Source organism: Chanos chanos, chromosome 10, assembly GCF_902362185.1.
Source record: "Chanos chanos chromosome 10, fChaCha1.1, whole genome shotgun sequence".
Lineage (NCBI taxonomy): Eukaryota > Metazoa > Chordata > Actinopteri > Gonorynchiformes > Chanidae > Chanos > Chanos chanos.
The window spans coordinates 23614526-23636609 of NC_044504.1; the positions used below are offsets into that span (position 1 = coordinate 23614526).

At 40.0% G+C, this 22084-nt stretch overlaps 2 protein-coding genes across 2 annotated transcripts; both read right to left on the bottom strand.

Annotated features, from left to right (window-relative positions):
* Window positions 1-270: 270 nt before the first annotated feature.
* nipal3 (NIPA like domain containing 3) lies at window positions 271-6418 on the bottom strand. The gene is made up of 11 exons (XM_030786412.1): window positions 6200-6418; window positions 5609-5677; window positions 4905-5076; window positions 4572-4631; window positions 4152-4297; window positions 3551-3647; window positions 2798-2933; window positions 2496-2584; window positions 2195-2258; window positions 1863-1957; window positions 271-1758 (listed from the first exon to the last, which is right to left on the bottom strand). The coding sequence occupies exons 1-11, from the start codon at window positions 6269-6271 to the stop codon at window positions 1571-1573; spliced, it is 1188 nt and encodes a 395-aa protein (XP_030642272.1). The 5' UTR covers window positions 6272-6418; the 3' UTR covers window positions 271-1570.
* Window positions 6419-13031: 6613 nt separating this feature from the next.
* Window positions 13032-20056, bottom strand: dab2 (DAB adaptor protein 2). Its single transcript, XM_030787503.1, has 13 exons — window positions 19912-20056; window positions 19675-19814; window positions 19390-19488; window positions 19109-19240; window positions 18856-18939; window positions 18380-18406; window positions 18234-18284; window positions 17831-17893; window positions 16318-17004; window positions 14710-14854; window positions 13822-14481; window positions 13256-13476; window positions 13032-13088 (listed from the first exon to the last, which is right to left on the bottom strand). The coding sequence occupies exons 1-13, from the start codon at window positions 20054-20056 to the stop codon at window positions 13032-13034; spliced, it is 2511 nt and encodes an 836-aa protein (XP_030643363.1).
* Window positions 20057-22084: the final 2028 nt, after the last annotated feature.

The window sequence follows — 22084 nt, forward strand, 5'->3', positions numbered from 1 at the left end:
ATTACAATGACAGTTCCAAGTCAATTAAATACTTCAAATGCATGAAATCAGACATTACCAGAACAGAGTCCATGACATACATGCATTTCCTTTCTTTACTGATGAGTACATCTGGAGCAGTAGGCAGCAACTTCTACTTCAAAAATGAAAATGATCCACACTCACAACTACAAGTGGTATAAGTGGAATGTCACCCTTCAAGAGATCATAGCATTTCAAAATACTGTCTGAAGGGTCGAAGAGAGGATTTGAACCACTTTTTGCCACATTATACAAATCATTGGCAAAAGGAAGAATGAATAAATTAGAACAAAAATGAATTAACTGGTGTTAAGCTGCCCTTTACTTTTCAACAGTTAATCTACGGTCATGATCACTGCCTTTCATACGCTCACCGCAGAGTCAGGTCAACCTGACAGTTAACACCATTACTATAATCATTTTAGGTTTATACATGAGGAAATCTCCAATGGTCCCTCATAAATCAAACCCAATTGGAATAAAAAGGAAAAAAACAGCATATTTTTACCAGATGTGCACATTGCCACCACAGCCCATAATGGGAGTCCCTTCAAATTCACCGCAATGACAACAGTTCAGTAGCATTAAAATTTAATTATAAATTAACTCAACAACAGTATTGTACCCAAAATCCATACACCAAGGGCAAAGCCAGGAAAAATTTGTATGTATTGATTTTGTAAGACCCAAGTTGCCAGCCCAAAAATGTTCCTTTTTAAATTGACACTGCTACATTTATATTACCATTGACACTTCGATGTGTCCCTATTCTGCTATGACAGTTACATTTCTTTACACACACAGGTCTTCTCTGTATGGAACTCTAATACAGGCACTTAAAAAGGGAAAGCACAGCTAGGCACAAGTGAAAATCAAACACCAGACAGTCTCATCCCCAGACAGGCACTGTACCACACTGCATTCAATGACTTTCAATAGCAAAAGACTACTGATTCTGGACATGTTGCAGAAAGTGTGAGGGAGGCAGGATAAAAAAACCAAATAAGACCACATAGTGTTCTGGAGTGTTTGTGAAGCATTAGAGAGATGCTAAGGCTGGACATTACCATGGACAGCAATCTTTGAGGTATATACCATAATTACTCTATGCTTCTCTTGGTATTATACAACGGAGCTTCAGTTTGCTGTGTCCCCCATCTCATAAGCGGAGTGAAAATCATTCAGTATTAACTCTCATTCAACGTTAACTCTCTTGAAATGTCCATCATGACAGGAGAGCAGTACAGTTCTTAAGCTGTAAGATGTTTAGTGAGTTTTGCAGTTCATATGAACCATAGAATATGTTAAATCTGCCTCTGTATCTTCAAAACTTAGTGCTCCTTAGTCAAATTGTTCTCTCACAGATATTTCCAAGGCTAGAAAGGCAAATTCCACTTTGGTTGGACAAGGAAACTTCATCTTCGGGCTGGAGAGAATTTTATCTTTCCGAAATCTTGTCTGGTCATTTGGAATTCCTTGCTGGCAGAACATGTTGTTGAAAGAATGGACATTGGTTGAATTCAGAGTCAAACCACTTCAAATCTCTTTCTCAATCCTTCTTCAAGTCTGTGGTTTTGTATAGGTTAACATTAGGATCGGGTGTGACTGCCAGCTGCTTTTGGTCAATGGGCAGGGTTGTAGGCATCACACTGTCATTGTTGACAAGAGCACCGTAAGAAAAAGAACCGTTATAATCAGGCTGGACCACCCAACCTTTATCATGGATGGTCGGAACACCTGTAATGAAAATTAGAAAACAACACGAAGCCTCTCATTATAAAGTTACATCTGTGAGGTAACACTTTAAATATAATGTAATACAGATAAAATGAAATGCTAACCTTGAAGCATATCCATGGTTACATAAGGCTCAAACGCTTTGGCTTTCTTCTTGTTTTTGGTGACGAGGAAGACTCCCAAAAAGCAGGCTACACATCTACCAACACCACAGAGGAGCAAAGTTACTGAAAATCACTCAAGTTTACTGATGCTTCATTTACCACACAAGGCCAGCTAAAATGGAGAACTGTGTCTCTCCAGAGATGAGCAGAAGATAAATATATCTGGTTCTGACAGAAAATCATCTTAAAAGTTTTACTTATACTTTCAGACATCATCATTACATCAGTTAACAGCTTGTTCCCAAGAACATGACATTTTAATGCTAACTCACCCCAGCAGGAACATGCATATATGGAGGACATCTTCATGATTGAATTCCATATAAAAGACAGCTCCTTTAATGAAAGAGAAACAGCAGGAGACTGAATAAGGGATTTCCAGTATTAAAACCTCGTAATAAGTTCCTCTATATACAGAAAATGAAGGAAAAAGAGAGTGGGGAGAGAAAGAAAGAAAGATAGAAAGAAAGAAAGAAAGAAAGAAAGAAAGAAAGAAAGAAAGAAAGAAAGAAAGAAAGAAAGAAAGAAAGAAAGAAAGAAAGAAAGAAAGAAAGAGGAAGAAGTGACTCTTACCTGCCCCGATAGCAAAGGTGGTGGAGAAGATGTAATTGACACAAGCAACCAGGGAGGAGTCATACAACTGTGACGCCTGGGACAAAAACCTGTAAGACAGGTCAGAGATCTAACATTAACTGTATTATTTAATCCAGAGCCATGAATAAGCTGTCCAAAAGCCTCCACGCCACCACATTCATATCCAGGAATACACGGGAATCTATCACTTCCCGTTTAAGATAGGCTCACTCATTCAAGCTTTCTACCTGATCATACTACACCAACATAAAGATCAGTAACTGAAGGAACAGGAAACTCACGTAGCCTGGAAGACTACAGTTGCTGCCATGCAGACAAACATGACATAGAAGATGGGGTAGCTGAGCTGGAGTGGCCCGTTGACGCTAAGCACGATCATACCAGACACAGCCTTCACCGTGATGACTGTCACTGAGCCTGAGACAGGCAGAAATACAGAGATATCATTATCAGAGAGAGAAAAATATCACCGCAATGACTGTCACTGAGCCTGAGACAGGCAGGAATACAGAGATATCATTATCAGAGAGACAGAAAAATATCACCGCAATGACTGTCACTGAGCCTGAGACAGGCAGGAATACAGAGATATCATTATCAGAGAGACAGAAAAATATCACCGCAATGACTGTCACTGAGCCTGAGATAGGCAGGAATACAGAGATATCATTACCAGAGAGACAGGTCCAGAAAAGTATCAGACTAACATGTAACTATGAAAGTTTGTGTGGACAGATCTTTTAAGCTAAAATCTGAAAATAAAGCTTTGGAAATTTCATTATATTGGAAAAACAGAGAATAAAGAAACTTCAGAGCAAATGCACTGTATGACAACAGCAAGGAGAACAAATATTTTGTCTGGAGGGAGAACTGCAACAGTTATATGACGATGTAATTTCTGAAGGCAGCATTGTTCAAATTTATGAATTTAGCTGACTCTTTACTACCAGGCCCAAGTCAATACCACATACAGATTCAGTCAGTAAAAGCCATACATTTGCGCTTCAGCTGTTATTACCAACAAAATTACTCACCCAGCAATGCAACCAAGAGAAGAATAAGGACGAGGTAGTTAGCATTACGCTGTTTGTAGAAATAAAGGATCAAACAGAAGGTGATAATCTCCAGAAGCTGTTGTGTGAAAAAGAAAAACACATTTCAGCTGTGAATCTTGATTAACATTTCTAGCACACATAAACAACTGTGAAACAGAAGGTTTGAGAAAAGGAATTTATCCTAAGAGTTGTTTCTTTCTGAATGTTAAAGGTTTAAATTACAGTTCCCATTAGCAAGCACTATCACCCTAGCTCATTTGCAAATAAAATATGATCATTTAATTTGAACTTTACTGGTGACAAACATGGTCGCTTCATCCATGCATGAAATCCCCCCCCCCCAAAAAAAACAAACTTCAGACTCTTCTGAAGCAAGCTGACCATCTCAGTTTCAATATTTATGATAACAGAGCAGATTGACACATCTTGTAGAGACATAACATTTGTTGCTTCACTCTCATTTCGGTAGCTATGGACCATAATTATCAATATTAAACACAGTCCCTGAAAAGTTATACTGAAATAGTTCAGTTGGGAGAAAAACATTAGGCCTATATACAACATTAAAAGAGGACCTTACCAAATACAGGAGGGACGGCCATCCAATCACATGCTTCACAATGTTCTCAGCATTCAGCTTCTCATGAGAGTTGGGTCCAAATGTCACAAAGAGGTAGGTCCCACCAATTGCTAAGGCACATCCGAGGAAGGACAAAATGTACCGCTCTGAAAACAAGAAAAGTAGAAATGAAACACAGATACCAAAGCAGGGGTAAAATGTAAATGAGGTATTCAATGGCAAATTCAGTTAAAACCACAAAACTTGGAACAATTATTCCACCAAGAACACTGTACTGGCAACAAGAGTGAGCATTAGCTGTCTGTGGCTAATTCAGTGCAGAAGAGACTCACACTGCACAGCAGGAGGACAACTTCATTATAAGCACTCTCTCTGACTGAACTTTAAGTACAAACACAGACAATCATAGGCCATACTCACTCAAAAACTCTTTAGGCTTCCATTTCTCTCGCAAAAACAGGAAACCAAGTATTGAACTTGCTGTGGAGAACACAGTTGAAAATATTTTTCAATAACATGAGCAGACCAAATTAATTATCTGAGTAAAATGCTAGTGGAATTTTGATACAATTTTCAAAACAACCAGCAACTAAAAAAAGAAATCTTTTAACGGAAATGAAAAATGAAAGTATAGAAAATTGCTTATTATTCCATCCACGTTGTATAAAATGAGAGTCTGGATGTCTGACTTAAAAAGCAGTGATGGAATGATCTGAGGTTGCCCACTGGTCTAGTAACTGGTCACGTGCTTACCTATAATGGACACAGCATTGAGAGGGGCTATGAGAGAAAGGGGGGCGAAGGCATATGACACAAAAAGTGTGGCTTCCCCCAGGAACATCAGCACCAGGCCGCTCCACCACGTCTTGGTGCGATAATAAGCCCGAGGATCTTTGGTCCCTGCTAGCGCCACGTGACTATATTTCTGAAAGGGAAAAGATGACAAGAATTGGTATTATTAAAATCTGAGTTTAGAGAGAAATATTCATGTAAAATATGTCTCTTTTACATCTGATTCCAACCCTGTTTCTCTTTATAAACACTACGTATATTCTTTATTACTTTTACCGTCGATTATGTCTTAGACTGCTCAATTACAAAACAAAGTGGGCAAACACATTTTTAACTGCGCAGCGTTAGGATGATTTCACTGTGTTATTACGTTAACATATGAGGGTATTTTATTCATTGCGCCTGATGCGTCCAACATAACGATTTAAGCTTAACCAGTTAGGTTAGGTTAGAGCCATGTCATGCAACAAAAAATGTTTTATATTCATACGTAAAGCAAATCATTAGGTCTGGTAACAGAACTTGATTGGACAGCTTCAGTGACAGTATTACGAAAACCTTAAGTACGTCAGAGCTGGCAGTCAGTCACACCTTTCTGTTGACAGGGTGTAACAATAAACACTCCTTAAAATATTTGATAGACATACACTGTCATCTTTTCTCACCTGTATGCTGACAGAGATGCTGACAAGCAGGTTTCCAAATATAGCCAATAATGTTCCGATGAGATTCTCCTAGGATAACAAACACAAAGGAAACAGAGATGCTTTGAGTGACATGAAAAATCTTACACTGAACGCGCAAAATCTCAATAACCGTCAATACCCTTCACAATGTCTATCAGTGTCTACACCAGGACGTCGGTTGCACGCATACTGAGTTTCACATATAATGTAAGTGTGACGTCATGGGATAAAACCGCCAACAAAGACCAACAGGTTACGAGTTTTTTTTTATTGCCTCGTATACTTTTGCATATGTGCATACCAAAGCCCACGGTTTCCCTCTCGGAAATAGTATTTGAATCGACCTAGGAACTTATGTCCCACGTCAAATAATTGCCTGGCTGGCTGTAAACATCACATCACCAAACAAGTAGGTCAACCGACAAGTAACTGTAAGGTCGAGAATAAATTCATTTGCGTAAAGCGTTAAGGTAAACCCAGATCTACGTAAAACACTTCATTCATATGCACTTACTGGGTACGATCTAATATAGCAACTACACCATCTGTGCTAAACGAACTCATACTTACCGTATAAGACGTTGGGCCGTCCACAGATTCGTCGCTAATGCTGCTAATTTGGGCATGATTCACGCCTGCCATGGTCGAAAGAGCATATGGCAGGCAGCTAGTAATCAATAGCGGGTAAGTATCAGAATCCAAGGTGCGTAACTGCACTCATCACTTACAAATGTTTTATCTGAACACTTAAACCACTAAACTTCATCTTTCTGTCAGCTGGTCAGGATCATTTCTGCGACTCGCCATGTTCCAAAAACAGCTGTTTCCTGGTTCTACTTGTTCCTGTCACGCATGCGTTAACTGCGGTCACATGCGTCATACGAATTTTCTCATTGATAAACGCAACTGTTTTGCAAACGAGCCTCCCGTCGCTGCGCAAGTACTGCGGCATTATTTCAATTATGCAGATATTATGGTGGAGCCGAGGAGAGTTGTTTAGAAGCCAAGAGAAAGAGTAAAGATGAAGCCTGCACCTGATTAATATGTCAGGCTAGCTGAGGAGTTATCTGAAAAAATTGCAAAGGTGTACTTCTTTTGTTTAGTAATGATGTAGGCAGCTTTTCTTTTGAGATTCAACTTCTTGTCAGGTGACTGTTGTCTTTGTTGTTGCTGCTGCAGTTGCTGGACCAGAATCACAAAACCGTTCCTCAACATTACAGAGGCTTTCCCAGACATGTAATTAGCGTGTCATTACAAAAAGTGTGTAAAGTGGGTTAGTACACTTGTGTTCTGTTACTTATTGGCTACTGTTTTGATGGTCAATGTCAGCTAGTCAAGGACACAATGTATGGACAAGCGCTTGACTCATTTTTCCCGACGTAACACTGACTTTGAAGACACTCAGAAATTAATATCTTAAGTCAGCATAACAGCCTAAATCTATGCACGACTGACCTCTAATTAACTCTGTTAACTAGCATTACCAGTGTATCCAGAATCACTTTGTTTGCCAGGTATAGTAATGTACAGGAATTTGATTTGACATAATTGTGCAGCACTCAGCATATAAGACCTTTGCACAACAGCACAGGAGGAGATTAGGGAGTATAGGAGAACATGGGAGCCACGCACACATGCATAAGCAATAACCTAAGAAACGTAGGAGACTGTCGAAGGTAGAATTAGGAATATGTGAAATAGGCAGGAATGATATATATGCAACATCTACATATTAGGTATTTCAGTATTACATCTTTACATCATTTTGAGCAGCGTTACGTGAAATGTTGTTTGGTTTACATGACTTCTTGTCTGTTCCTTTCAGTTTGAGTTCTTTACTCCTTATACCATGTTTATTATTTTCACGCAGCATTCAGCAGAGGATCAGAGGGTATTGGATTATGTCATGAATATGATTCATATTTGAACCCTCCCTCTGTGACCAAGCTCTTCTTTTTGTGACCTGTATATAGACTCTTTTATAATGAGATCTTAAGCAGGCCACAAGACCCACCAAACACATGATGCAGGATACAAATGAGCCGCCATTTGTTTTCACCAAGGAAGCATCTAGAGGACATGTATGTGGAACATCTGTTTGCCTTGGGTGTTGTTGCATTTCTTACCACTAGAGGGTGATAGCGCAACAGGTAGTGGAGTTGGGGACCAAAATCATTAGTAATTACAAATGTGTACAGTGGTAAATATTTTCGTCACTACGGTATCTATCTATCTATCTGTCTGTCTATCTATCTATCAATCTGTCTATTTGCCAAATATATAAATAAGTTAAATAAAATAAACCAATAAAAATAAAAGTTGCCTGAGAACCACGTTTCCACTGCTTTATTGATTCAGACAAGTTCATTGCTTCCATAGTTACCACATTTGCACAGTGCAAAACTGTACAATATTGGAAGTTAAGCACAGGAAAGCATAGAAAGTGAAAACCCACAGATCATTCAGTAACAAATCTATATATAATATTCCCTTATTCACAGCCCAGTTTAACCAGACAAAAAATAAAAACAACAACAACAACAACAACAAAAGTTCCAATCACAAAAGTGGTATTTATTGACCCAGATAATTATTATTCCTCCACAGAGCATTCACACTGTCAGGACTGTGGCATGAGTGTATCAGGCACATCAGTGTCAATGCAGGGATCAGAGTGCTAGGCCACCCAGAAATATTTGGTTAACAGCGGTCCTGTGGTCAGAAACTGATCATTGATGAGGCACTAGTGGATGGCTAATGCAAACTGTGCATGACAACAGACGAGCCTTACTCTCTGACTCCAACAAGGTTTACCTACAAGGTAGGAGTTTCTAATGAAGGGACCAGTGAATGAGTGCTGATATGTAGAGTCTAACAGCACTGGGACGTATTACCATACACATCACTCCATTTTACAGATTCATAAACATCTTGCCAGCCACACAATACCTGCCTGTCATCAAAGTATAAGTTGTAGTTAAGCTAAGAAAATATATTTTTATCGACACTGAAAGTAGAAATTGATGAAAACCAAAAATTTCTGGCAGACGAATAAGGTCTGGTTTTCATCTGGCCCATTTGAATTTGTTACTGAATAGCCCTGGTGTAAATTTACAATGCTACATGTAGCATATCATTTCATCCTCATTATCTTCAGCATTCAGTAGACTTAATCGATTAATGCTGATTAAATATGATGACGAACAATTAACCACTACTTTGCACGAGTTAAGTTAGTAACATTTGCTTGATTTCCCCAGTGTAATAAGTTTGCATAATGTACAGCAAGCTGGTCATTATCGCGAAAAAAACCCTGACAGGGTGATGCAGGACCCCAACGCAAAGTGGAAGGGTGTTGAATCACCCTGAAGGGGTTTACTTCGCTATAATGACTGGCTCGCTGTACATTATCCTGCTTATTACACGGCTACTTACCAAAGAAATCAATAAATTTGACACAAAATATTGATTTAAAAATGATTTTATTGCATCTGCTAAAAAAATAGTTCCATAGCAATGGTCTGTTATACATAGCAGCAGTCTGCTATACAGAAATAACAGACTGTAGAATGCTGTAACTGACCAATCAGAATCGAGTATTCAACAAAGCCGTGTAATAAATAAAGTTTACAGTATAAGTGCAAGAATAAGGATTCCAGGTTTATTTCAGAGAATCCAGTAGAGAGCTTCAGACAGTGTCAAATATTTTGAGGTTTTGCATCTGTCAATCATCAACAGACACCAAATATTGGGCTGCAAGGGCATGACCTTAAATGTCAGTGTGATATCAATGCTTCAGTAGTTCAGGGATGCAGAGAAGAGTAGGCCAGCCGGCATGACACTGCAACTGCCGTCACTGCTACCATCACTCCATCCATCACAATTAAACCTATTCTGCGGTTCTTGTGCCTCTTTGGTTCTTCCAGGATATCTGGAGAGGACATACAGTGGTTCATGAAAAGAAAAATAGAGAAAATGGATCACAACCCATAAGTGAAACATTACATTAAGACTAAACACCACATGAAACCCTTATCAGTTATAGTGGAATCCATTTTCTTATAAAATGTGTGCTCTGCATTTTGATGACATATGAGAGATCATGAGTTGGTATAGTGCAGTAAACTCTTACCAATGACAGTGACATCATAAACGTCACTGAGTTCAGTCTCGTTGCTCCACAGAGTGTAAATTCCACGATCAGATAATGCCATCTCTTTAATCACTAGAGGGCTGTCACTGACTGATAATCTCCCCTCATATTTTTGAGGACTCCAAATTTTTTCACGCTCCACAGTGCAGATTTTTTTCAGGCCCTTCAACATCAGTCCCTTGGAAATACACCTCGAATGGATCTGATGTAGGCAAATCCAGTCTGAGAGATTCACCAGCTTTTATTAGGAGTAAAGTCTGGTTAGCTGTAGGATATCCAACAGGTATTGCATGAAAAAGATGTGAAATTCTCAACAGTACAATCTCTAGCTGGCTGTGTAAACACTGCATCAGGCTTAGCCATCAAAAAGTAAAGTCAAAAAAGAAAAATTGTGACATCTCAACAAATATTACAGGCACACTATGCTGGTCATGACTAAGTTTTAAGCTGTTTTATATATTTAAAAATTTAGGTCTGTGATATTTTGTTTTAATAGTTCAAGATACACTACAAAGCTCACTGAGAATGTACAGTTTTATCAAACTGAAAATATTCATTGTGCAAATAAATTCCCTGCACTCTGTACGTCAGAAGACTTTATGACAGTGAATGAAATATCTCAGATGTAATTCTCTGGTAAAGCATGGGATAGGGCTCAAGGTTCAAATAACATCATGGACAGCATATTAAACCTTTATTGGCTGTACTCATATCTCTGTGTTTCAATTTGCAGTCTGTATTCAGATGACATTCGAGTTAACCTAAGGGGGTGTACCGCTGTAAAGTCCTACCATTGATGGAGACACTGTAGACACACAGGGTTTTATCAGTCTTCTCATCTTTCATAGTGTAAACTCCACTAACAGATGGTTTCACTTTACTCAGCACTAGAGAGTTATCCCTGACTGACACTCTCTTCTTGTATTTAGGACGACATTGATACAAGATCCCCGCTACAGTACAGATCATAATGGTGTCTGCAGAACCAGTCCTGGTGAAAAACACCTTCACATGGTCTGGTGATGGTAACCCCAGTTGGAGAGTTTCTTCAGGTTGAAAGGATTTTTGAGCTAAGGGAGAAATTTGTGATTAATATATAGTAAAGGTCCTTTTGCCTTGTATCACATTACATTTTGTGTATCCTTTGGCAGACCCCTAAGAGTGTGGGCACATGGATGCTCCTGTTTTTTTTTAATGGGACAACATGCTTGCCCCATGCAAATGACTGTCTGTGTTTTAATTTGATTAAAATTATGTGGCAAAACTGAGGAAAACTTACTGTGAACCCATAACCTCACACTACAGAGCTCCTTCCCATCACAATGACCACGACAAAAACCAGTATCACTGGCCTCAACTGATGAGAGGATGAGGAGGGGGCTGTCTATGTTGCTTATATGGTAGATTTGAACCCCAGATATTGCCTCACAGGATGTCTGGTTACATCGAGCTTCCATGAGAATATACCTGAACACGGCTGGTTACAGGCTAAGTAAGCTGTTGCAATGTAATTCGTTACGGCTGTAACAGGAAAAACTGGCCCAGAGGTAGTCACTATGAGAAGAGAAATCATTTGTGAATTAGTCAGTGTTTTCATTCTGTGTCTGCAAGAAGCACAATAATCATTTTCACCAGTTTTAATCTGTTGCGGTTTCATACAACATCAGAAATGACACAGTGACTATATCACAGTTTCAAGACTTACGAGATGGACAACTGTTGAATGAGGGAGTGCGGTGTGTAGTTAGCGTGGTCTTTGCTGTGTTGATGAAGCACTGTGACAAACAATGGAGTGAGGTATGGCCTTTAACCAAAAGGTATAATTAAACTAAATATACTATAAACTACAGCTATAAATAAACTATATTTATAAACAAACTATAACTAAAGGTATGACACACAACAACAACGCAAAGACTTTTTCTCCAGGGCTGTATACCATAGGATATATAAATGTTTCGACCCCCTCCGAACTATTGGTTTTACCTCTTTTGGTGGGGGGTCAGACGTCCCCCCAGTCCCCCCCGTAATTTGAACCATGCTTAGGACAGAGCAGGCAGCGCATCACCATCAATTAATGAGTCAGGTAGCACGAAAATTAATGACTAAGTTAGCTTGCCAAGTTAGCTTACCTGGGGGTCGGGACAGTTTTAAATTAACGAATGGTCGCAAAATGGGTGTTTTGATGATATTGGCAATACAATGATATTGGGAAATTCACAATACATACAACTGAAACCTATCCAGACCAAAATTCGTAATTTGCTCCCTGAGACATTGGCGGATGGCAAAGGACGTTAATCCGAACAAGAGATTAAGTAAGTTAATAAGTAAGTAAGTAAGTAAGCACCTATCAGAGGCTTAAAAAGCCACCAGATAATACTTGAAAAAGCACGATAAATTATGTATATACAGTATTTTGACATGAGAGATACGTCAAGTATCTCTCATGTGTAACATGGCAAAGAAAGAGCCCAGATTGCTTTATGGAAACGAGTGACAATATTTTATTCATTTCCTTGGGTAAAGAATCAAAGATGACAAAAGTGGTCATAGCTTTAATGTTGTTTATGGGAGGTCCTAAGGAAAAAAAAACAACAAAGTCTTGTACGGGTGCCCAAATGAAAATGAGGGAAACAAGCAGTTCTATTCTAATAGATGTATATTAATCTTCACCTGTTCCTACATCGGAATGCCTAAAACCATCCCAAACATTTGCCAGAGGAAAAGAAAGTCACTGGAAGACACACAGATTAATGTTACGTTTAATGAGACACAATATCAGGATTAAGCATCTTACATTCCATAAGTGCAGAGTTTCTTTGAGCACAGCAGAGATACACAAAATGCCCACACACTCTCTCTCTCCCCGTCAGACTGATTTGTGTTCTTCTCCCTCTGGTCCAGTGCTCTTCACGGTGCTCAGGGAGTCAGGAGCAGATGAGATGAATATGGCTGCTGTGTTCAGTGTGTTCAGACAGAAGATCCTCCATGTCATGGAAACCCTATGGAGCTTTGATACCTCAGAGGGTTAAATTACCTGAAACAAATGAACCAGCAACTAAACATAAAATGAATAACAATATACAGACAGCTTATGGATGAACAATCTCACTTAAAGACGAGTCCAAATGGATACATGGAGAAACATTTCTAATATAGTCAGACTCAAATATTTGTAGGTGTGTGTGTTTCGTAGCTTACCTTGGATGTACAGGTTCTAAGGTCAATCAGGCAAAAAGATTTCTTTCAAAAGAGGTCTCCAAACGCGTCCGCAGGGCCAGCAGTCTGGGTAGAGGGAGTGCTCTGTCATAGACAACACAAACAATTAAAAAAATATTTAGTTAACAAGGGATGACACTACATGTGCTCCAAACAATCACCTGGCAAAATCTAAAACCAATCAGTTTAACAATTCACAATTTGTCCACAATTATCAGACATGTTCTCTTCTTCCCAAAGCCTCCTCTCACCGAGATGAAGGGCGGTGCTCCAAAAGGGTTGTTCCCAAAGGCGTCATCGAAAATGTCCATGCCTAACCCTGGAGTAGGGGTTGGGGCTTGAGTGGAACCAGAAACTGGATTTGAAGAAAAGGCTGCATCCAGGAGGTCTTCAGCTGGGGCAGGGGTTAGGCTGGGAGTCTGGATGGGTGCTGCAGAGGGGTTAGACTGCCGTGGGGCAGGTTTAGGAAGCTCTGGGAAGACACATGATGGAGAATGCTCTACATCAGCACATAGAAACAACAGGCTTATGGAATACAGTGATGAAAATATCATGGGACCAATGGGCCATGAGAAATATTATGGTTTATATTTTTCACAATTAGTACTCTTAAGCAAAAGCTAAAAGAGCTTTTGTAAAAATGTTTCAGCTACACAACTGTTAGAGGCCAGTATTTTAAAATTTTGATCAACATCATGGCACTGTGCAGTGTCTATTAAAGCAGTTTTTACCCTAGTCAGACTATGAGACAGTAACAAAACAAAAATGACAAAAATCCTGTCTCTTGTTCTGCCATTTTGCTTATGTATTTATTTACCATTTGGGGTGGGTGACAACTGATTGATGTCGAAGTCGTCATGATCAGCTGCATCCTGGGCCATACCTACTTTGCTGGAAAAATACTGATCAAATGCTCCACTCCCATTGGTGCTTGGTTTGGCTGTCCCTTGCTCATTGTTTTGGGTGGGAGCAGCAGGGGGTTTGGCCAACTGGAAGTCTTTAAACATATCCTTGCCAATCTTCTGCTCCTTCTCCCCTAAGGGGTCCAGAGCTGTGAAGGCACTTTTCACCACAGGGGTATCTTTTACTGGGGGACGAGGTGGAGGTCGATTGGTGACCACTGAACCCTGCTGGCCTCCTGGCAGAGGCATAGGAGGGAACCCGCCTGTCTGGAATGGGTTGTTCGCTGGACCTGAGGGTGGCCAAGCCCCCATTGGAGGTGTCGGGGCCGGTCGACCCCAAGCTTGAGTGACGGCAGGGGCGCTGAATGGGGAGGTTGTTTGTGGTTGCCCCCATGGGGCGGTTGGCATGCCCCCAAAGGCAGGGGGCTGGGAAAAGGCATTTGGCTGAGCACCTGGAATTGTTATCTGGGGCACACCACCTGAAGGTGGGAACAGGGATGTAGCAGGCTGTCCCCATGGAGACGAGGTGGTGCCAGGGGCTTGAGTGACAGATGGAGGACCTAGAGACATTGATCCTAAAGGACAGAGATAAAACACATCTAAGGGAGGATAGGTAACAGCGTACTTGGTTGAATGGTCAGTATATATGAAGTGTGCACAGATATTCACAAACCCCTATATGACTTAAATATGATTGACCCAGAACAAATCATGTTTGCCCAGAAAGTAGCACCATACATTGAACTACAATTTTTTGTTTAATTGTAAAGATTGTTGAGGGCCTGGTTAGTCCCCAGTCATACCCAAAGCATTAACAGTAGAGGCAGGATTGGGGGCAGCACTGAACAGATCCGCTGGGATGGATGATGAGTCAGACTGGGCTGATGTGCCATCACTCGAGGCCGGTGGCGCAAAAGGGTCACTCCCAAACAAGTCATTGGCAGGTGACTGTGGAGAAAACTATGTTTTTCAGGACATGTTCTACACGAATACTGCACTGTGTACGTTCTTCTGTCTCATCTCCTCAGAGTGAAGAGTGCAAACACCATGGTATATTCAGAGCTATCTTACAGATACTCCAGTTATATGAGCAAGCTCCTGATTAAACAGTCCTCTGATGTTTACCAATGGTTTACTGTCATTTCCGTATATTTCTTAGAGTCAACACTTACCTTGTGCATATTTTCTGAGGCATACAAAACAGATCAAAAGTCCAATGTTGATAAATTAGTGGGTCAACAGTTTCATTTGTGAAAGCAGGCCAGGTTAATTAACATGAAATTTCATAAGCAGAAAGCCTGGAAATATCTTTGAATGTGCACCCCTTTGGTACAACAACTGATGAATTGTAAACTAAAAACCATTCAAAAAACCTAAATTATCCCAATAGGAATTAAGCCTTTAAAAACGAATCATGCAGAAATCCACGATGTCTCAATACAGATCCTGGAAGTCATCACTTTTTTTTTTTTAGTTTAGTTAAAGCAGAACGTTTGTGGGATGGAGACATGCTGTATTTACTGAGCATGACTGCTTTGGTAAGAGTGGACATGCAATAACATAAACCTCTGATTGCTTTGGTAAGAGTGGACATGCTATGAAATGGAAATGAAGTCCTTCTATGGAAATGAAGTCCTTCCAGAACCAGTAATGAATACCACCACTGCGCCTCCACCATTGCTACTTAATCCACACCATCCTTCTCCTTTACCCATCACTATCTACCTTTCAGTCGGTGAATGGATATTGTGCCAAGGAGTCACTGAACTCTTTGATGGGAGAGACTACAAGGACATGTCCAAATGGATAGATCCTCCTATAACAGTGTTCCTCAGATCAGGTCCTGTAGAGCCCAAATCCTGTTTGTTTTTGCGTTCGCAATTTTTTACCACAGGTGTGTGCACTCTCCCTATCAGAGACCACACTGTTTCACTGACGAAAGCCAACAAGACTCCAGACCTCCTGGATCCGATCTGAGGAACTAACTCTTATAAGAGTATGGAAAACGTGTGGATTCAGACCTATAGACGCTTTAACCACAATGAAATGCCCCATTCCCCATAACCTTCATAAATACCTCACAACCTTGTAGAATGTCCAGTCTTGGTTCTAGTGGGCTGGCATGTCATTTTGTCACCAGTTTTCTGGGGAAACCTATTAAAATGGCTACAAAATGGAGGCTTTAAATATCATTTATGAGCAAACTCTATCCTATTCATTCCTCTTTCAATTGCTTAAACAAGCATTGATGCACAACAAAAAGCCATGTGACCCACCAACATCAAATTTACATGCTAATGTCACACTGTAACTGTAAGGTCTAGAGTGCCCTTATAGTCTCTCCTGGTGGTGACCATCCCACAACAGTGTGCTCAGATGTGCTCTTGAGTGAACATTTTTCTGGTTTTCACCTTTTCTTTTTTCCGTGAGCATCCATACTTAGAACTTTGGGGAGGTGGTTTGAGGAGAACCATACTGCCATTTTGGATCTTGAAGGGGGTTGATTCAGCCACACCGTTACAGAGAGGCACCGTTTTGGAAAAGCTATGCAGTGAATCATCAAAGCCATTATATTTAGGAGGAGTTTCAAGTACAGAGGGGATGGATTTGACATATCCATTATGAAGGGGTGTGGTCTGAACCGAAAGACAAGGAAAGGGATTTTTGTTGACCTCTCCATTCTGTTCTTTGACGGAAATCTCAATCATTTTTGCCATTTCGCCTCCTGGTGGCCACTGACTGTTCTGCAAACCTAATAGTAAAGTCTCTTCAAATTGCTGACAGAGGGGAGCAAAGTCACCATTCAGCCTCCTTTTCCCTACTGGCCAGTTAAAGTGACAATCTGATTGTTGAGGGCTGTGATTGGATAAGACCACACAGCGAGAATGATCTGACTGGTCGACCGATATTCCAAAGAAGTTGTCATTGAAAGGATCTGGGCTGGGTGTGGGGAAAAAGTCTAAGGTGGGTGAAAAAGTGTTTCCAGTGGGTGTGTCCCAGGAATCAGTGGGGTGAGAACATGTGAAGAGATTTCCTTTAAGGTGGGAATTAGAGTTGTCAATCACAGGAGACGGGTCCATCAGTTTTAGATTGGACAGCTGATTATACGAGGAAGAAAGTGAAAAGGGGAAAGAGGAAAAAGGGAGAGGGATATGAAAAATGAAGAGGGTATGAGGGGAGTAAAAGCAATGGTTAGAACAGCTTAAAGCTTGAGCTCTCAGATGATTACAAACAATGAAATGAAACATGCAAAAGCGATTAAATATCATTACTAGCATGGAGAAGCACACAGACCAGAGCAGTTTCAGTCAAGGGACAAGCTATCCTATAGGAATTTACCAGAAAAATGATCACCACATTGTACAGGACCTTGGTTCAGACTAGTTAAGAAACAGTATGCAAGAGAATCTATTTAAAATAATACTATTTTTAAGCACTACTGAACTACTAAAAAGGTCATACACAAAAACAAAATAAATTCAATCAAGTCAGTAAACATTCACTAATTCTTCATTCCCCCTGAAATAAAATCAATCTGATACCATCTCTGGTGGAACTTGCTGCATTAAAGCACAAACTGAGTAAGCAGCTGACAAGCTATGCTCCTGCTGACCACGTTCGGCTCTGAGCTCTAGTTAGTATGTGTTTGAAACAGTATCGGAGAAAAACTTTACCCGATTAGGATTTTTCAAAGTATTCTGGCCAAATTAAAAAACAACAACAAAGATCTGCATGAATAGCTAGAAATAATTTCATAGGGTCAGTAATGCATCTCAAAATCACCAATAATAACTGGCAAATTTGTTATGGAATCGATGTGTTACCGAGAGGTTTTAAACAGTAAATATTCATTGCCAATTTAAGACCACTGGATGTTCCAGTAGTGCCATTTCTGGTGTGTGTATGTGTGTGTGTGTGTATTACCGTTGGAGAGTGGATATCTGGTGGAGTTGACATATCTCCAAACAGATTCAGCTGCTCCATTGTCTGAAATGACGAGAAAGGTCACAATAAATGAAAGAATAACCTAATTATACTGTCATTTTTATTGGAAAATAGGAATAATCTACAACTGATATCAATATCCAACAAGTATAGGTAAACAATAATAAGTAACAGTTAGGTAGGGAGTATTATAACATTTCAGTGTAATATTATAAACAGTATATACTATAACATTTTAATGTACTATTACACAATACATATCATATATAACTATCAATGAACATCTGGCTTGAAATTAATCATTCTCATGAAATGAAAGAGATTAACAGTTTTCAGCATTAAAAGTAAATATCTAGTCTTTTAAACAGATAAGAATGCTCACTTTGACTGTGCCCACTTGGCCATCCAAACTCAGCAAAGCATCACCACCATTCTGCAGACACAAAGCACAGTTACAGGAACTCAGATTCCAAAACAGGAAGCATAATGAAATAATGATGTGTAGGTAAAACTGCTGTAGAAATTTACCTCAACTACTGATTTATCGGCTTCATTCTGTTAAAAAAAAAAAAAAAAAAAAGTATATCAAAGGACTGGCTCCTCTGTGAGAAAATGGGCCAAATACACCCTTAGGAATTACTACAGTATTCTCAACCATAACCATTAGGGGGCAGTGTAGTATTATTGAAAAACATTGTGATACAGGCTTTTAAATCTTTTTCTCTCAGACAATCCCAGCTTTTTCAAAGGAACAAAAAAGAAAAAAAATTGTTCTGTAACTCTGGTTCAAGTTCATTTAAATGTTAGAAGTAAACACTAAAGCTAAATCACACTCACTTCCGTTTGTGTATTCAAAAACACTGCATACCCTCCAAAAAACTGTCACTGTATTTTACTCCATTTACTCCCACTTAATTTACTAAAACCATGATGAAGTTTTGATTTAGAACGAGAGTCAGCCAACTCGGACAGTAAGCTCTCGAAAGTTTGAGCAGTTCTAGAACCTTCTGAGAAGCCTCTTCTTCCTTCTTCCTCATGTTGAAAATCAGCTGAAAGAGATCCTTCAGATCCATGACCAATGGCTCTGCCTGAGAAACAGCGAGGGTGAGAAAGAGAAAGAGACCGCTTTTAAACAAAATTCAAATGTTATTGCACATAAATTGTATATAGGCCCCCTTTCCTTCATCATCACTTTAATTCAGAGGGCCAGAGTCCTTGAATAATACCACCTCACCCTCATTCTCAGATCTCTGTTACCTGCTGAGCTGTTTTAATAGCGAAAAACTGGTGTTGCCCCTCAGCTCCGCACACATAGCCAAAAGCGCGGTTATCTGTGACGTCTCGAGCAATGAAGGAGATCTTGTTTACTACGTGTTCATGTTCAATGACCTAGAAAAAAAAAAGAGAAAAGAAAATTTAGAGGTCTTGAACATTTGAGTTAACTGCATATAGCTGTAATTATTTCAGAATTATTAGTAATAATGTGTACAAGTCAGTCAAACTTGAGCTAATCTGGAACAAAAGGACACAGCACTCACCCCAGTTTTCTCATCAATGATTTTCATGCCTGTCATAGAGATGTTCACCCAGATTCTCTGTTTGTGTTTTCCCTGAGAACGTGCAGCTACAGCCATGCCCTGAATCATAAACAGGCACATGCACACACGAAAAGACTGTAAAAAATGGCTTACACACACACACACACATAGACACACCATTCTGTTCAATTCCTTTTAAAATCAAAAGCATTGGAACCAAACATCAAATACATTACACGCTACTCCCAAGAGGTTACAAAAGAAGTACCAATTTTGGCTTTGTACCTTGAGTTTCATCATGGAGTCCTGGCACATTTTGTCCCCTCTGGCTTCTGGTACATCATCCACCCCAATTAGTTTGGCTTTGTATCTCACGCCGTCTCCTCGAAACCGAGACAGCAGGTACTCATCTGTCTTCTCTGGTGCTGCTACTGAAAAATAAAATGCACACTCTCCATCACGAGATGAAAGGGCAGGAGGAAACACAGAGGAGGTCAAGAAAAGTCAGTCACTCAGTTCTACCTTTTTTCTTTTCCCACCAAAATGCTGTTTTGCTGATGATTGGGGTGACGGCGGTGGCGACAGCTGGTGTGGGAGAAGTGGGCACTTCAGCAGGGTCTTCTGGTGAGACAGCTGGCAGAGTGATAGGTTCAACGTCTGTGGACATGCTGAGGCTGGGGAGTTGTGCCAGTCAGGCACAGAGAGAGAGAGGGAGAGAGAGAGAAAGACAGACAGACAAACAGACAGAGAGAGAGAGAAGGAGCACAGGCGAAGCAGGAGTGACTTTGATATCACAGCACGAGGAGGCACCGACTGACAGGACTCTCAGTAAACACACATAATCGGATCTAGAGAGAGAGAGTGAGAGAGAGAATTATTAGATAAATATAAAAACTGGAAAAGAAGACCCCATATTACATCATGCGAGCAAATCTTTAGACAGACTGAGAAACATACATATGGTAAACTTACTGTGAAACACAGAGAAATCTAAACGAGATCTCTCATTTCTCATTAGGGTAAAGGAAAAATTTGTGAAACTAGAGCGAAAACTAGAGAAGAGAGAGATAGAAAAGGAAAGCTGAACATCAGCGTCAGCAATAAAAACGTCCTGTCTCGTGAGCAGAGGGAAAACAGTAACATCCTGCAATGTCTTCTCTTCCTGAGACCCGACAGTCCGAGGAATTTAACAGCTATAGAGTCAACTATGAACACAAACCTACGTCGAATGTATCAAGGATTGAATCACATTGCTGCTCCATTTTACAAGCAAGTCAACTCAGTCTGCACCTCTGACCATCCCTCTCTCCGTTTCCATTGCTCCCTCAGAGAAAACACATTTCCATTCCTTCTTCCCCCTCAAGTGCGTCCTCAATGAGTCCCCATCAGTATTTATTCTGTCTCCTTTCCTTTCCCCAGCTTTTATCTGTCCTTCTCAATCCATCTGCCTGACCCCTCAGTTCATTCACCTCACTGTGCTCTAAACATCAACTGCAAAAGTTATTTTTTGTTTTTTTCTTAAATCCTTTTACATCTGAAACAGAGAGCTTTTATTCCACCAGCACTCCACCAAAAAAAAAAAAACAAAAGTGGAATTTAACATATCTTCACAAGTGTGTGTGGAAATAAACCCTTTCTCTTCCTTAAATTTGTCCCAGAGTGGACTAATCAGTCCCAAACTCCATAACACACAGCTATGAGAGATGTAGGAAAACAGATCCCAGAACACAACAAATATAGACCACTTATCAATCATTTAGTTCTCAACAGTAAGTTCTGGGGCTAAGCATAACTGTAAAAATGGATGATTGTTTTGAATAAGACCTACCTCTCAGCCCACCTGCAGTTACAGTGTTGGTTGTTTGCTGTTCTCTGAGAAGTGGAAAGACAGAAGTGAGCAAAGGTTTGACTCAGATCAAAGGTCAAGCTATTAAACTGAGTTAATCTTAGTCCAGTGAGAATGTCCTGAAACGCTGTTACACTGATCTTGTGATCAGCTCTCTCACACTAAAGATTCTCTCTGTGGGACATTATGCTTCTGTCCAATAAAAAGCTCATGACTTTGAGATAGAACTGGAGCCAGTGAGGGGTAATGAGCCATACCTTTAAATGTTGACACAGCCAAACATCAGTACCTGCAATGTGAGAATGGAAAAGATGTCTCAAGGTGTAATTCTATACATTTCTTCATTCCAATCTAATCCTAATTCCACTTCATTTTCATTTTAATTGCTACGCTTATACACAGAACATGGATTGTGTCTAGTCCGCTTAAAACCAGGGACAGCTTTGATTCTTAAGACAAGCAATAGGCCTAATTTAACCTGAATGCATATTTTTTCATTCTAGACTGATTCCAATTCATTTATGTCTAAGACACAAGTTCAGAAGGTCTCTGACATGTCCCCTGTGGATTAATTTGGTGTGAGTTTAACTTTAACCAGACCTCCCAAATGATCATGTGAGTGCTGACTGCTTTTGCTGTAAGCTGCAGTCTTAAATTTCTCAGGAACATTAACTACACAAAGATATTTCGCAGTAATGTTAGACACACTCACAACAACTCTTCTCTAAACACTCTAAGCACCAAACAGTATAAGAGACTAGAAAGGACACTTAAAATTGGCCAGTTGTACCTGCACCATCCTGCTGACAACTGACAATTAGAATGAGGAAGGATCTGAACTGACTAACT

Bases quoted from the DNA above. Each gene is read 5' to 3' on its own strand.
- nipal3 (XM_030786412.1), bottom strand. From the start codon at position 6,271: ATGGCAGGCGTGAATCATGCCCAAATTAGCAGCATTAGCGACGAATCT. The intron at 5,678-6,199 runs GTAAGTATGAGT...TTGTTATCCTAG, and splicing joins ACGGCCCAACGTCTTATACG to GAGAATCTCATCGGAACATT. The intron at 4,632-4,904 runs GTAAGCACGTGA...TGTTCTCCACAG, and splicing joins CAATGCTGTGTCCATTATAG to CAAGTTCAATACTTGGTTTC.
- dab2 (XM_030787503.1), bottom strand. From the start codon at position 20,056: ATGTCCACAGACGTTGAACCTATCACTCTGCCAGCTGTCTCACCAGAA. The intron at 19,241-19,389 runs GTGAGTGCTGTG...TTTTTTTTCTAG, and splicing joins TCATTGATGAGAAAACTGGG to GTCATTGAACATGAACACGT. The intron at 18,940-19,108 runs GTAACAGAGATC...GCTGTTTCTCAG, and splicing joins CTATTAAAACAGCTCAGCAG to GCAGAGCCATTGGTCATGGA.